General features: G+C 43.4%; 1 protein-coding gene across 1 annotated transcript in view; it reads left to right on the top strand.

Moving 5' to 3' along the window:
• Nucleotides 1-16,924, top strand: part of LOC139365181 (C-Jun-amino-terminal kinase-interacting protein 4-like) — a 54,266-nt gene that overhangs the window by 16,444 nt on the left and 20,898 nt on the right. Inside the window, exons 2-7 of the mRNA XM_071102635.1 lie at nt 1,905-2,025; nt 6,466-6,536; nt 7,702-7,796; nt 12,136-12,286; nt 15,038-15,124; nt 16,758-16,896. Coding sequence (XP_070958736.1) covers nt 1,905-2,025; nt 6,466-6,536; nt 7,702-7,796; nt 12,136-12,286; nt 15,038-15,124; nt 16,758-16,896 — 664 coding nt within the window. The remainder of the gene's footprint in view (nt 1-1,904; nt 2,026-6,465; nt 6,537-7,701; nt 7,797-12,135; nt 12,287-15,037; nt 15,125-16,757; nt 16,897-16,924) is intronic.

The following is a 16,924-nucleotide window of genomic DNA, read 5'->3' as shown; positions in this document are numbered from 1 at the left end:
TTGACAATTACATGAAGTTGATTCAAGGAGTCAATATTTGCAGTGTTGACCCTTCTTTTTAAAGACCTCTGCAATCCGCCCTGGCATGCTGTCAATTAACTTCTGGGCCACATTCTGACTGATGGCAGCCCATTCTTGCGTAATCAATGCTTGGAGTTTGTGAGATTTTTTATTTTTTGTTTGTCCACCCGCCTCTTGAGGATTGACCACAAGTTGTCAATGGGATTAAGGTCTGGGGAGTTTCCTGGCCATGGATCCAAAATATTGATGTTTTGTTCCCCGAGCCACTTAGTTATCACTTTTGCCTTATGGCAATGTGCTCCATCATGCTGGAAAAGGCATTGTTCGTCACCAAACTGTTCCTGGATGGTTGGGAGAAGTTGCTCTCGGAGGATGTGTTGGTACCATTCTTTATTCATGTCTGTGTTCTTAGGCAGAATTGTGAGTGAGCCCACTCCCTTGGCTGAGAAGCAACCCCACACATGAATGGTCTCAGGATACTTTAGTGTTGGCATGACACAGGACTGATGGTAGCGCTCACCTTGTCTTCTCCGGACAAGCTTTTTTTCGGATGCCCCAAACAATCGGAAAGTGGGTTCATCAGAGAAAATGACTTTACCCCAGTCCTCAGTAGTCCAATCCCTGTACCTTTTGCAGAATATCTGTCTTTCCCCGATGTTTTTCCTGTAGAGAAGTTGCTTCTCTGCTGCCCTTCTTGACACCAGGCCATCCTTTAAAAGTCTTTGCCTGCGTGCAGATGCACTCACACCTGCCTGCTGCCATTCCTGAGCAAGTTCTGTACTGGTGGTTGTAACGCTCTGAGTGTAGTGGGTGAGAAGTCAGGCGCAGGAAGCAGAGAGTTCAGGGGAGTGCTATTTTAATGCACAACAACGGCGAACATAAGCCAACCCCACGAAAACACAGGGCATAATACAAAACAAACGCCCCAAACAGGGGGACTTAAACTGTCCAGAAAAGACCCACGAAATGGGAAAGCACGTAACTCACAGACGTGCACACAAGTTTACACAACACAGAAGGTCACAATAATTAATCCCGCACAAGGAACCAGGCGGGCCGGCTGACTAAATAAAGCCTCACTAATTATACATAATTCAAAACAGGTGCACTCAATGAACACATAAGGAGGGGGAGGAAATCATCAGTGGCAGCTAGTAGGCCGGCGACGACGACCGCCGAGCGCCACCCGAACGGGAAGGGGAGCCACCTTCGGTCGGAGTCCTGACAGTGGTGCCCCGATCCCACAGCTGAATCAACTTTAGGAGACGGTCCTGGCGCTTGCTGGACTTTCTTGGGCGCCCTGAAGCCTTCTTCACAACAATTGAACCGCTCTCCTTGAAGTTCTTGATGAGCCGATAAATGGTTGATTTAGTTGCAATCTTACTGGCAGCAATACCCTTGCCTGTGAAGCCTTTTTTGTGCAAAGCAATGATGACGCCACGTGTTTCCTTGCAGGTAACCATGGTTGACAGAGGAAGAACAATGATTCCAAGCACCACCCTCCTTTTGAAGCTTCAAGTCTGTTATTCGAACTCAATCAGCATGACAGAGTGATCTCCAGCCTTGTCCTCGTCAACACTCACACCTGTATTAATGAGAGAATCACTGACATGATGTCAGCTGGTAATTTTGTGGTAGGGCTGAAATGCAGTGGACATTTTTTTTGGGATTCAGTTCATTTGCATGGCAAAGAGGGACTTTGCAATCAATTGCAATTAATCTGATCACTCTTCATAACATTCTGGAGTATATGCAAATTGCCATCATACAAACTGAGGCAGCAGACTATGTATTTGTGTCATTCTCAAAACTTTTGGCCACGACTGTATATGTTACTGATGAGAAAGAGTTACTGAGAGTCCTCTCTGTGTGTCTCTGAGCAGAAGTTCATGGAGTTTGAGGACAGTCAGGAGCAGGAGAAGAAGGACCTTCAGAACCATGTGGGCAGAATGGAGTCCCACTCCCGCCAGCTTGAGCTCAAGATCAAGAACTATGCAGACCAAAGTAAGTTTACACATCACTCACTCACTCACTCACTCACTCACACACACACACACACACACACACACACACACACACACACACACACACACACACACACACACACACACACACACACACACACACACACACACACACACACACACACAGGCTGAACCCCAAATCGACCCCTTACCCTCCATTTCGCGTTCACATGCACCATCCGCCATTTGCACTAGTGTCCCAAAGCTGAGTGAGTGAAAGCTATTGAGGGTGTGTAGGGGCTTATTAGCCCCTCCGGTAGGCACTTCCACTGAGCCTGCAACATTGCCTGCTCCATAGCAATGTGCAATCCCATAAAGCACTGCGTTATTTTAGAGTTCTCGCAATTTCCCACAAAAGAATGGAGAGACGTGCCTAATGCATTTGTTTGTCTAATATCGAGACTTGATACATGTAAAAGAAGAAATACCTCTCAAATTAAATGTTTAACTGTTGCTGAGGTTTAGATTTTGTAAAACGACAGGGTGGATTTGTTCATTTGAATTTTATGCTTGTTTTATTATTTAAAAGGGTAACATGAACTGCATCATTCAAGTCAGGAGTGTGTCCTGACGTTGATGGGCTTATTGATCCCCTCGCCGCTCTCTGGAAGTCACCCTCAGAGTTTCGTGAGCAACACGTGACAACAGAGTGATTTGGTAGGGGCGAGGAGGTGGTTTTAGATTCACCATCTCACTCCTGTTTCTCCTCTCTCCCTCTCACACTGAATCCACACATACATTACCCACCCACCCACACAGCCACATACATGCATTTCACATCATTGGTATGCCTACCATTTTGCACACAGCAGTCCATATATAGCATCTCCATGGAGCCCAGTGCAAATGTATTTCCATGATATTCTCTGCCTCTGCCTTTCTCGTCTCCCATTAATCCCTCGGACAATTAATTAGACGCACGCACACACGCACGCACACACACACGCATTCATTCACACTCTTTTTGGGTGACAGTAATGGGATTACAGGATTACTGTTACTCCCATCCTCTTTAAGTGGCAGCCAGGCACCACATCCCATTGGTGGATTTAGGAGGGGAGTCTGATGCGGTGCCTTTAGGGAACACATGCATCCACAGTGTGATGTGTTAGCTCAAACCTCTGTTAGCAATGACTTATTGAGGAGGAGAGAACCATAGCTTCATAAACTGACATACTGCTGTTGTTCTTCAGTCTTAGGAAAATGACAATCTGACTGCCAGTTCCTGCTTCAGCCATTTGCTTTATTGTTGTCATGCTAAACAATTGCTAAAGCAGAAACAGACTGGCAACCCAGGCCTGGGAAATGCAGATCGTAACGGCACACGCCCTGTGTGTATAAACAGTTACGACTCCTATTCATATAGTTAACCATCTGTAGAGCACTCTGTCCTGGCTGCTGCCACTCCCAGTCTGTGGTGAATAATTCATGGGTCAATTCATGCGTTCTCCAACCAGGGCAGAGTCCACAGCTACTCTATGTGTAGAGTTGCCCACAAGCTACTCTGTCTGTGTGGATAGTCTTAGACTGCAGGCATCATCTCTTACTTGCCCTCTTACTTCAATTGGGAAGCTTGTATGGAGGAGAAGATGAGTGGACTTCCAGATCCGTGGTTACTTTGCAGGACAGTGATACACTAGAATGCTGTTTAGACATGGTGTGTATCTGCTGCAGGGTTGTGGTCAATTCCATTTCAATTCCAGTCAATTCTGGAAGTACACTGAAATTCCAATTATCTTCAATGCTTTTCAGTTAGGAAAATTGGAATTTGGTTTACTTTCTGAATTGCCTGGAATTAAAATGGAATTGACCCCAACCCTGATCTGTAGACACAACTCTTGGTTTCTTTGACAATGGCGTTCATTGTCTTTTGTCAAAAAGAAACAGAATATTGCGTAGATGCAGTTCTTCCTCTCACCCAGTCCACCCAACAGAGTGAGCCAACGTTCTAAACACACTAACTCGGTCTACATCCTACCCACTCTCGCCACTCCTCAAGAGAAGGACCACATAGCTGTCCTGCGGATGGATGCCTGTTGGGCAGGCAGAGAGAAAGGCCCCTACCATAGCTGGCCACAGTCACTGTGGTTCGTATGAATGGCTGGGAAGTATTTCCACCACAATGTGCATGTTAATGTAATACACTGCACTGATGCTTAAAAACCGTGATGAATCAATCCATCCATATGTGGGAACAGTTAGACACCAGGCTAGACATGTACAGTATACATGGTATATGGGTGCAGTTGTATAGCACATGCAGTATATGGCTCTGGCTAATTAGCCCTGAGACAGGGAGACCTACCTACCTACCTAACTAACTAATCTGGAGTCAGAACAATCTGTCCTCCTCTATGTGATGTGGAGTAGTGGTCCCTCATTCAGGAGATGTGTAATGGCTTGATACAATATCAGTAACACCACAGTGAGATGATGTTAATTATGGAGATGGGGATGGGGCCCTTATCCTGTAATCTACAGTCAGATAGAATGAATTCATTGGTCCCTGCTATGCTGATCAACGGGAATTCATCCACCAAAGAGGAACTGATCATACTGTAATGAAGACCCATGAATAACGACACGCTGCACCCACTACTGGACTGCACTGCCAGTCCGATGACATCATCATAAATGGCCCACCACCACAGCCTTGTGTGACATGCGTTCCTAGTGCCAGTCGGCTACATCATGGAAATGGTACCGTTGACCTTGTAGTGGTGCCATGTTCCCATGTTATATCATTCTCCCAGTACGCAATTATCTGACTTTCCAGATTATTCTAGGGTTATCCCTGTACCAGAACATCACCATGAAAACCTCTAGCCTCTTCAACTCTGTTTCATCTAGACACAGAGTGGAGATGCTCTGTTTCATCTAGACACATAGTTGAGATACTCTGTTTCATCTAGACACAGAGTGGAGATGCTCTGTTTCATCTAGACACAGAGTGGAGATGCTCTGTTTCATCTAGACACAGAGTGGAGATGCTCTGTTTCATCTAGACACAGAGTGGAGATGCTCTGTTTCATCTAGACACAGAGTGGAGATGCTCTGTTTCATCTAGACACAGAGTGGAGATGCTCTGTTTCATCTAGACACAGAGTGGAGATGCTCTGTTTCATCTAGACACAGAGTGGAGATGCTCTGTTTCATCTAGACACAGAGTGGAGATGCTCTGTTTCATCTAGACACAGAGTGGAGATGCTCTGTTTCATCTAGACACAGAGTGGAGATGCTCTGTTTGATCAGTATACATCAACAGCACGTATCAATTCATCACATGAAGTTACCCCGCCCTTATTTTCCTTTCACATCAGAAACAGACACAGATTCCCTCTAGAATAGTCATGGCATTTTCAATTCAAACTTTACCATAACCTCACAGCAGTATTTTCAATTCAAACATTATCCCAGTGTCCCAGCAGCGTTTGAAGAGTGTTAATGTCAGTGTAATTGATAGTATCCCTGTGCTGTTCTCCGGCTGTTGTGCTGCTCCACGCCAGGTTTAGGCTAAACCAGACAGACTAATGGGAGGATTAGGGTTTTTTGTCACCTCTTAAATCGGGCCTATTTAAAATCATTTGAGAGAGATTACTTCCTCTGTGCTGTGAGTTCCCCGCCCCATTGGCGTCACACATCAGTCTAGTGTCTGATGGCTTATTACCGTTGAACCGACGACACCTAGTGGCAGATCATTGTCATTACAGGGAGTAGAGTATAGCTTGTCCCACATCTTTCCTTGTTGGGCTGCTTTCAATCGATGTTGATAATGTGGGCTGGCTGTAGTGGCTATAACAGCGTTGATAACAGACACAGTCGTCTCTCTGGAAACACAAGAATATGAAAGTATTTTATCTCAGTTCAAAGCAGTTCTATTTGTGTGGTCATTTGGCACAATATGGTGTTACTAATGACTCATTGGTTAGCCTCTGTGTCTGTGTGTTTCCTTATAAGAACAGCTACTCATTTAACAGCTGACTAGACTGGCGTTGGAAAAGACTAACTGACTGACTGTCTTGTCTGTCTGACAAACGGATAATCTGATTGACTGTCTGTCTGAAAAACGGATCATCTGACTGACTGTCTGTCTGACAAATTGATCATCTGACTGACTGACTGTCTGACAAACTGATAATCTGACTGACTGACTGTTTTGTCTGTCTGACAAACTGATAATCTGACTGACTGACTGTCTGACAAACTAATCGACTGACTGACTGTCTGACAAACTGATAATCTGACTGACTGACTGTCTTGTCTGTCTGACAAACTGATAATCTGACTGACTGTGTCTGACAAATTAATAATCTGACTGACTGACTGTCTGACAAATTGATAATCTGACTGACTGTCTGACAAACTGATAATCTGACTGACTGACTGTCTGACTGATGTTCGTTCTTCTCTTCTCCTTCAGTCGGCAGGATGGAAGAGCGAGAGTCTGAGCTGAAGAAGGAGTTCAACTCACTCCATCAAAGACACACAGAGGTAAAGAGAGAGTGAGAGAGAGAGAGAGAGAGAGAGAAAAGGGCGAAAATAGGGAACTCTTCCTATCTGTATTGTTTTCCTAAGAATAAGATTTCAAGTACCAAAAGTAAAACGAACCTCTCTGTTCTGTCCATTACAGATGATCCATAACAACACAGAGCATGTAGAACTAACCTGTCTGTTCTGTCCATTACAGATGATCCATAACTACATGGAGCATGTAGAACTAACCTCTCTGTTCTGTCCATTACAGATTATCCATAACTACATGGAGCATGTAGAACTAACCTCTCTGTTCTGTCCATTACAGATGATCCATAACTACATGGAGCATGTAGAACTAACCTATCTGTTCTGTCCATTACAGATGATCCATAACAACACAGAGCATGTAGAACTAACCTGTCTGTTCTGTCCATTACAGATGATCCATAACTACATGGAGCATGTAGAACTAACCTCTCTGTTCTGTCCATTACAGATGATCCATAACTACATGGAGCATGTAGAACTAACCTATCTGTTCTGTCCATTACAGATGATCCATAACAACACAGAGCATGTAGAACTAACCTATCTGTTCTGTCCATTACAGATGATCCATAACAACACAGAGCATGTAGAACTAACCTCTCTGTTCTGTCCATTACAGATGATCCATAACTACATGGAGCATGTAGAACTAACCTGTCTGTTCTGTCCATTACAGATGATACATAACTACATGGAGCATGTAGAACTAACCTGTCTGTTCTGTCCATTACAGATGATCCATAACTACATGGAGCATGTAGAACTAACCTGTCTGTTCTGTCCATTACAGATTGTCCATAACTACATGGAGCATGTAGAACTAACCTGTCTGTTCTGTCCATTACAGATTGTCCATAACAACACAGAGCATGTAGAACTAATCTCTCTGTTCTGTCCATTACAGATTATCCATAACTACATGGAGCATGTAGAACTAACCTGTCTGTTCTGTCCATTACAGATGATACATAACTACATGGAGCATGTAGAACTAACCTGTCTGTTCTGTCCATTACAGATGATACATAACTACATGGAGCATGTAGAACTAACCTGTCTGTTCTGTCCATTACAGATGATACATAACTACATGGAGCATGTAGAACTAACCTGTCTGTTCTGTCCATTACAGATGATACATAACTACATGGAGCATGTAGAGAGGATCAAGCTCCACCATATGAGTGTAGTAGAGACTTCAGACTCTGGAACTGTGGGCAGAGTCAGGTAAGGCTTGGTGTTATACAGGTAACTGCCAAAATAATTGAAACACTTGATTAAATGAGGGTACAAAGTCTATTGAAAACAGGTACTTCCACACTGGTCTGTTTCCTGAGATAATTAAGGAATTAACATCCCATCCCATGCATAAATATTCTGGGCAGGCCTTTATTTTGGCTACCATGGCTATGCCACCATAGGATGACAATGTCCCCATCCACAGGGGATGAGTGGTTTGATTATTTGACTTTAAAAAAAATGTAACCTTTATTTAACTAGGCAAGTCAGTTAAGATCAAATTGTTATTTATTTATAATGACGGCCTACCCCGGGCAACACTGGGCCAATTGTGAACTGCCGTATGGGACACCCAATCACGGCCTGATGTGATACAGCCTGGATTCAAACCAGGGACTGTAGTGATACCTATTACACTGAGATGCAGTTCCTTAGACTGCTGCGCAACTCGAGAGACAGAGTTGATGAGCATGATAAAGTACTTAAGTAAAAACAATAAAGTGCTACTTAAAGTCATTTTTTGGTATCTGTGCTTTACTATTAATATTTTTGACAACTTTTCAAATAAAATAAAATTGTATTAGTCACATGCGCAGAATACAACAGGTGTAGTAGACCTTACAGTGAAATGCAGAATACAACAGGTGTAGTAGACCTTACAGTGAAATGCTGAATACAACAGGTGTAGTAGACCTTACAGTGAAATACTGAATACAACAGGTGTAGTAGACCTTACAGTGAAATGCAGAATACAACAGGTGTAGTAGACCTTACAGTGAAATGCTGAATACAACAGGTGTAGTAGACCTTACAGTGAAATGCTGAATACAATAGGTGTAGTAGACCTTACAGTGAAATACTGAATACAACAGGTGTAGTAGACCTTACAGTGAAATGCAGAATACAACAGGTGTAGTAGACCTTACAGTGAAATGCTGAATACAACAGGTGTAGTAGACCTTACAGTGAAATGCTGAATACAACAGGTGTAGTAGACCTTACAGTGAAATGCTGAATACAACAGGTGTAGTAGACCTTACAGTGAAATGCTGAATACAACAGGTGTAGTAGACCTTACAGTGAAATGCTGAATACAACAGGTGTAGTAGACCTTACAGTGAAATGCTGAATACAACAGGTGTAGTAGACCTTACAGTGAAATACTGAATACAACAGGTGTAGTAGACCTTACAGTGAAATGCTGAATACAACAGGTGTAGTAGACCTTACAGTGAAATACTGAATACAACAGGTGTAGTAGACCTTACAGTGAAATGCAGAATACAACAGGTGTAGTAGACCTTACAGTGAAATGCTGAATACAACAGGTGTAGTAGACCTTACAGTGAAATGCTGAATACAACAGGTGTAGTAGACCTTACAGTGAAATGCTGAATACAACAGGTGTAGTAGACCTTACAGTGAAATGCTGAATACAACAGGTGTAGTAGACCTTACAGTGAAATGCTGAATACAACAGGTGTAGTAGACCTTACAGTGAAATACTGAATACAACAGGTGTAGTAAACCTTACAGTGAAATGCTGAATACAACAGGTGTAGTAGACCTTACAGTGAAATGCAGAATACAACAGGTGTAGTAGACCTTACAGTGAAATGCTGAATACAACAGGTGTAGTAGACCTTACAGTGAAATGCTGAATACAACAGGTGTGGTAGACCTTACAGTGAAATGCTGAATACATCAGGTGTAGTAGACCTTACAGTGAAATGCTGAATACAACAGGTGTAGTAGACCTTACAGTGAAATACTGAATACAACAGGTGTAGTAGACCTTACAGTGAAATGCTGAATACAACAGGTGTAGTAGACCTTACAGTGAAATGCTGAATACAACAGGTGTAGTAGACCTTACAGTGAAATGCTGAATACAACAGGTGTAGTAGACCTTACAGTGAAATGCTGAATACAACAGGTGTAGTAGACCTTACAGTGAAATACTGAATACAACAGGTGTAGTAAACCTTACAGTGAAATGCTGAATACAACAGGTGTAGTAGACCTTACAGTGAAATGCTGAATACAACAGGTGTAGTAGACCTTACAGTGAAATGCTTTCTTACAAGCCCTTAATCAACAATGAAGTTTTAAGAAAATACCCCCCCCCCCCAAAAGTAAGAGCTAAGAGCAGCAGTAAATAACAATAGCAGGGCTATATACAGTACCAGTACAGAGTCAATGTGGAGGCTATATACAGGGGGTACCGGTACAGAGTCAATGTGGAGGCTATATACAGGGGGTACCGGTACAGAGTCAATGTGGAGGCTATATACAGGGGGTACCAGTACAGAGTCAATGTGGAGGCTATATACAGGGGGTACCGGTACAGAGTCAATGTGGAGGCTATATACAGGGGGTACCAGTACAGAGTCAATGTGGAGGCTATATACAGGGGTACCGGTACAGAGTCAATGTGGAGGCTATATACAGGGGGTACCGGTACAGAGTCAATGTGCGGGGGCACCAGTGTCGAGGTAATTGAGGTAATATGTACATGTAGGTAGAGTTATTAAAGTGACTATGCATATATAATAACAGAGTAGCAGCAGAGTAGAAGGGGGGGGGGGGGCAATGCAAATAGTCTGGGTAGCCATTTGATTAGTTGTTCAGGAGTCTTATGGCTTGGGGGTAGAAGCTGTTTAGAAGCCTCTTGGACCTAGACTTGGCGGTCCGGTACCGCTTGTGTGGTAGCAGAGAGAATGGTCTATGACTAGGGTGACTTGAGTCTTTGACAATTTTTAGGGCCTTCCTCTGACACTGCCTGGTATAGAGGTCCTGGATGGCAGGAAGCTTGTCCCCGGTGATGTACTTTTACTTCACTACATTCCTAAAGAATATGATGTTCTTTTTACTCCAAACATTTTCCCTGACACTCAAAAGTACTCCTTACATTTTGAATGCTTAGTAGGACAGAAACTGGTCCAATTCGCACACTTATCAAGAGAACATCCCTGGTCATCCTTACTGCCTCTGATCTGGCGGACTCACTAAACACACATGCTTTGTTTGTAATGATGTCAGAGTGTTTGAGTATGACCCTGGCTATCTGTGAATAAAAAAAACAAGAAAACTGTGCTGTTTGATTTGCTTAATATAAGGATTTTTAAATGATTTGTACATTTACTTTTGACACTTAAGTATATTTTAGCAACTACATTTACTTTTGATACTAAGTATATTATATCTCAAGTAATATTTTACTGGGTGAGTTTCACTTGAGTGGTTTTCTATTAAAGTATCTGTACTTTTCCTCAAGTATGAGAATTGAGTACTTTTTTCACCACGGCTTATGGGAGATTCTGAAGCGGAGCCTGAGACTGTATTTCCTCCACCATCAACAAGACAACAAATTATGGAATTTCTTGTGGTAGAATGGTGTCACATCCTTCCAATAGAGTTCCAAACACTTGTAGAATCTATGTCACGGCACAGTGAAGCTGTTCTCATGGTGGCCCAACACCCTATTAAGACACTTTATGTTGGTGTTTCCTTTATTTTGGCAGTTACCTGTAGATGATTGTAACAACTGTTATTTATAGCAGGTGGAATTTAATGACTTGGAACATTCTAAAAGTATTTATTTTTAAATGTTTTATTTAACCAGGGGAGCTCATTGAGACCAAACATTAACAGTCCAATAAAACATTTATAAAAACTACAGATTACAATTTAAAAAACTACAACTTCAACATCTGAGTAAATGTTGACATTTAATCAAGACAAATGCAATTCCTATTTAACAAATTCAACATTAGACTCCTAAACTGCCCTAGCGGAACCAGGGAATCAGGACACTGGGAGTTCTGCAGGTTATTCCAAAAATCGTGGGCATTGAAACTGAAGGCGGATTCACCTAATTTGTTTAGTAGAGCTTTGTAAACAAAAAGGGAATAGGGAAGTGATCTATGGGACTTTAATGAGGACCAGCCAACCTTTTGATACAGGATGCAGTGAGGAGTATTAAAACTGTCACCTGTGATAAAGCGAACAGCGCTGTGGTAGACGGCATCCAAAGGTTTAAGAGTAGTGGCTGCTGCATTCTGGTAAATGGTGTCACCATAGTCAATAACTGGCAGTAAAGTTGACTGTACAACCTGCTTCCTACTGTTTAGGGAGAGGCAAGATCTGTTTCTAAAAAAGAAGCCCACTTTGAGTCTTATCTTTTTAACTAGCTCATCAGAATGTTTTTTAAACGTTGTCAACACGAATGGCCAGATATATTTATAGTGTAGTTAGTGTAGCCAGTCATGCTCAACATGTTCCTCTGTATAATCTGACTGACCCTCTTCCTCTTCTGTCTCTCTAGGAAAGAGCGTCCCATGTCTCTGGGTGTCTTCCCCATGTCAGGGGGGGGGGCAGTTCTGACCCCTGACCTCCAGGCCAAGTCTGAGACGCCGGGCGCAGAGGCCTGGAGGTTCAACGACCTGGAACATCCGCGCTCCAATGCCAGCCTCAAGGTGGGAAATGGGGACGGCTCGATAACAGATACACAGAGATGTGATTGACACAGCCTAGAAAAAAAGTGGGCAAATGAAACTGTCTATTTTAATGATCCGATACATTTGAATAAACATGAGTCTGTTTATTTCTGCCTGGGTGAGGCTATAGGGCCCTGTTGAAATACATTTGAAATGCCTCTTTCTGCAAGAAAGGGGGCTTTGGACTAATCATGCACAGTGTGAGAGAGCAAGGGTGCACCTCAATAGTCTAAAGTGGCTGCCTCCTATTGTTTCCTCCCCCTCATGTGCTTAGAGTACAGGGCTTTGGACTAGGCACGCTTAGCATGCCTAATGCAGAGGCCTTTGGAAAGGGCTCTGAGAGGGGAGAGAGTCGGCACCCCTCTGTGATGTCTTCTAGAAGGATCTGACAGGGGCTTCTGTGTATTCATACAACCGCCCTCCCCCCCTGCATGTTTCAGAGAGGGCCAACTTCATGAATATGCATAACTTAGCAGGATAGAATGCTCCTTATTTAGTCATTTGTCCTCATGCTGTTAGATGTCTGTCAGATGGTAACATAATGACATCATCGCTCTCTGGCGTTGGATGAGATTCTCAGTAGTATACCAAATGCCGTCACTCTCCCCCACAGACCCACAGTCACAAAGACTTACAGTGTGTTATTGTACCGTCCTGAACGGGGCTTTGCAGTTCCTTTACATAAGCGGTAGGAATAAGCATCACCACTTTGAATATTACTGCATGGAGTCTGTATACATATCTGTTTTTCTCTTCAGTGATGATGATACCCTAAAGGTGCCTGTGTTATTTCGGCTGCTGCTCCGCTTCGTTCAGAAGTGGGGCATGGTCTTCGTGACGAGGGGTAGATGGTCTGTGCCGTGGTACATTCTGGGATAGAGGCTGCTGGCAGGCACCCAATCACTGGGGGAGAGAGAGCGCAGGCCGGCACGTGATTGGATGTTTTGACTCTTTGTAAATGAGGAGTTGTATTGATTGTCAAAATGTTCTACTACATAACATTTTATGGCGTGGCCTACCTAGAAATCGATTTTTCTTTTTGGAATCGTCTATTGTTGATCTGTAAGTGTAGTGACGGTGGTATCTCTTAGACTGTATTGGTTTTCTTTAAATAGGCTAGAAATACTCAGTCCCAGCGTTCAAAGCTGGTTGAAATGATGTCATAAGAACAAGTTGGGGGTTATGTGCAAACCCCATGTTGACATGACCATAGTTTTCTGACATGTATTCTCCTCAGATGAACTGCTCTGAGTTCATTAACAAATGCCATCGGTCACTCACTACCATTGATTAAGCACTGCTCTGAGTTCACTCACTACCATTGATTAAGCACTGCTCTGAGGTCACTCACTACCATTGATTAAGCACTGCTCTGAGTTCACTCACTACCATTGATTAAGCACTGCTCTGAGGTCACTCACTACCATTGATTAAGCACTGCTCTGAGGTCACTCACTACCATTGATTAAGCACTGCTCTGAGGTCACTCACTACCATTGATTAAGCACTGCTCTGAGGTCACTCACTACCATTGATTAAGCACTGCTCTGAGTTCACTCACTACCATTGATTAAGCACTGCTCTGAGGTCAGTCACTACCATTGATTAAGCACTGCTCTGAGGTCACTCACTACCATTGATTAAGCACTGCTCTGAGGTCACTCACTACCATTGATTAAGCACTGCTCTGAGTTCACTCACTACCATTGATTAAGCACTGCTCTGAGGTCACTCACTACCATTGATTAAGCACTGCTCTGAGGTCACTCACTACCATTGATTAAGCACTGCTCTGAGGTCACTCACTACCATTGATTAAGCACTGCTCTGAGGTCACTCACTACCATTGATTAAGCACTGCTCTGAGGTCACTCACTACCATTGATTAAGCACTGCTCTGAGGTCACTCACTACCATTGATTAAGCACTGCTCTGAGGTCACTCACTACCATTGATTAAGCACTGCTCTGAGGTCACTCACTACCATTGATTAAGCACTGCTCTGAGGTCACTCACTACCATTGATTAAGCACTGCTCTGAGGTCACTCACTACCATTGATTAAGCACTGCTCTGAGGTCACTCACTACCATTGATTAAGCACTGCTCTCGTCCAGCTGTCAATTCAAACTGCAAACATATGTCTCGCAGCCATGAACCAAATGCTGTGTGCCATTTCAACCAGATTACCACTGCTTCTGATGCCTGGACTTTTACAATGGCATCGGAATCATTCATTGCAATAACCCGTCTCTTACCCATACAGAAGAACATAGAAAAGAGAGTAGCCACCAATGAAGGATGTGAACATATGGATTTTCAGATTTCGTTTGTAATTCGAGTGTGTTCAGGGTTTTTGGGTTCTCCCATAAATAAGGGCGACCTCATAAGCGTTCAACCCAAAGAGTCAGTATGTGAGTAACTCAAACCCTAAACTTCATTGACACAATAATACTCTGACTATGTAAGTAGGGTTCTTCTGTATGGTTCAGTGACTGGACTTCATAGGCTTCAGTCAGCTGTGGTGAGATGGTAGTCACTGGGCTAGTGGGTCGCCTCAAAACCTCCCACATGTTGAATCTAATAACCTTGACTTTCAGCCAGCCATCACCAGCTGTGAGCAATGTAGACCGACACTCACACTCACACACACACGCACGCTTGGCAGTGTGTGTTGCCTCAGTGCTTCTGCAGAAATGCGCCTCTTCATTGTATCTCTCTTCCCAAGCAGTTGGATACAGACGACCCCCCAGAGAAAAGGGATGGTTACAGTACGCTGCAGATCTCTTGGGGGAATTCTCTCCCAGACGACTGCAAGGTAGTTGTCTCTGTGGTGGTGGAGAAGAAAAGTGTCACTGCAACCCGCTTGTACATGCCATGGAGACCCCATGTTGTGTGTGTGTGTGGGCTTTAGTAGTTGTCTTCAGTGTGCTGTTTCATTTTTTCAGAGCAAGCAGCATCTCTTTGCGCATTATTCAAAGTCCCTCACTTCACAGACCACCTGAGCCCAATGCAACCATGTCAGGTTTCCCTTCAAATCCTAGATAGATCCTCCTCAGTGAGCTAAAGGAACAGTCAATGATCACCTCCATTTAGTTTCCCCCCTAAAATGAGCTGTTTTGATCAGTCAGTGGTCTGTAGAGTGGGGAAGGCGTGGTTCCATTCAGCTTCTATGTTTCATTTTGCCAAACTGCATGGTACTAGCTGTACTTCTTACACACGCTGTTGCTTTCCTAGCTCCGTTTCATTGTTTTCACGTGAACTTGGAAGCAAATTGTCTCACAGTATGTTGTTATCTCACAGTTTTAGCATGCATACCACTCTCCGTAGTTAAATAACAGTCTTCGTAGTTATAACACTCTTTGTAGTTTTACACAGTAGAACTCCACTCTGTAGTTTTCTATCTTATTGTACTCTATGTAGACTTAACATTGGAGATTAGTTCACTTATTATTGTGTTGTCATTCATAGTGAACCTTGTGTTTGTTTCTGTTATGAGCTGACCTTTGAGTTGTGTGTGTGTTCTGTGTTGTTGTCTCTCAGTGGAGGAATGGCACTCCCCACTGGGCCCATGATTGGTTTATGTTCTGTGTTGACCTCTGACCTCTTGTGAAGTCCATGTGAACCCTGTGATCTGATGTGAAGTGTGAATTAGTGTGTATTAGCTGTTGACTGTGTTCTACCCTTCCTTGTCCCAGTCAACATGTTCCTGGTCCTGAGCTCAAACTACACAAAATAGATCATCTACCATCAAATTCATATTTGATTATTGTACAGAATAATGGATACCAATTTCAGTTTTTTAGAGCTTCTCCCAATGAAAAAGCCATCACTTCAAATAAATACCTTTAAGAAATGTTATATATTAAAATGAAACATCTTTACTCCCGAGTGGCGCAGTGGTCTAAGGCACTGCATCTCAGTGCAAGAGGCGTCACTACAATGAATTACATCCAGCTGTGATTGGGAGTCCCAATGGGCGGCACACAATTGGCCCAGCATTGTCCAGGTTTGGCTGGTGTAGGCCGTCATTGTAAATAAGAATTTGTTCTTAACTGACTCATAATAGAATACATTTTTAATGGAAGTTGATGGATCACAGGCGATGGGTTTCTGTCTGTACTACTTGTATCCTCAATGTCTGTAACTAGTGCTTGTTTAGTTTTGTCCCCAGCTCCAGTGTGATTGCTTTAAGCCAGGCTGAGCTGTGGTGTTGTGGTGTCTCCCCTGTCGGACCTGTTACCATGGTGACGTCCCTGTGTTCCTTAGTTCCTGTTCTGTCTCTACTGTACCTAGCACTAGAGGCAGGAGTTTTTCCTCCGCACATGACCGTACCATGAAAAACTCTGGGCCCTAGTTCAGGAAAATGGGTCAAGGTCAAGGTTAGGGTTAACCTTTGACTCTTGACCTCTCTATGACCTCTATGATGACCCTATCGGTTGTGGTTGCAGGACGAGCTGTCGGACCTTGGCTCAAAGTCGGTCACTCCCATGTCCACCACGGCATCAGACGTCGCCATGGAGGGGGAGGGGCCAAACAGTAAGAGCATGGAGTTGCTGGCGGCACTGGGGAACAGGTCAATATCAGTGGGTATGAAATGTTACTCACGATACTGCAA

The sequence above is a fragment of the Oncorhynchus clarkii genome, chromosome 13 (genome assembly GCF_045791955.1).
Source record: "Oncorhynchus clarkii lewisi isolate Uvic-CL-2024 chromosome 13, UVic_Ocla_1.0, whole genome shotgun sequence".
NCBI classification, from domain to species: domain Eukaryota; kingdom Metazoa; phylum Chordata; class Actinopteri; order Salmoniformes; family Salmonidae; genus Oncorhynchus; species Oncorhynchus clarkii.
The sequence above is the reverse complement of the archived record's forward strand: the minus strand, read 5'-3'. Positions and strand labels throughout refer to the sequence as shown.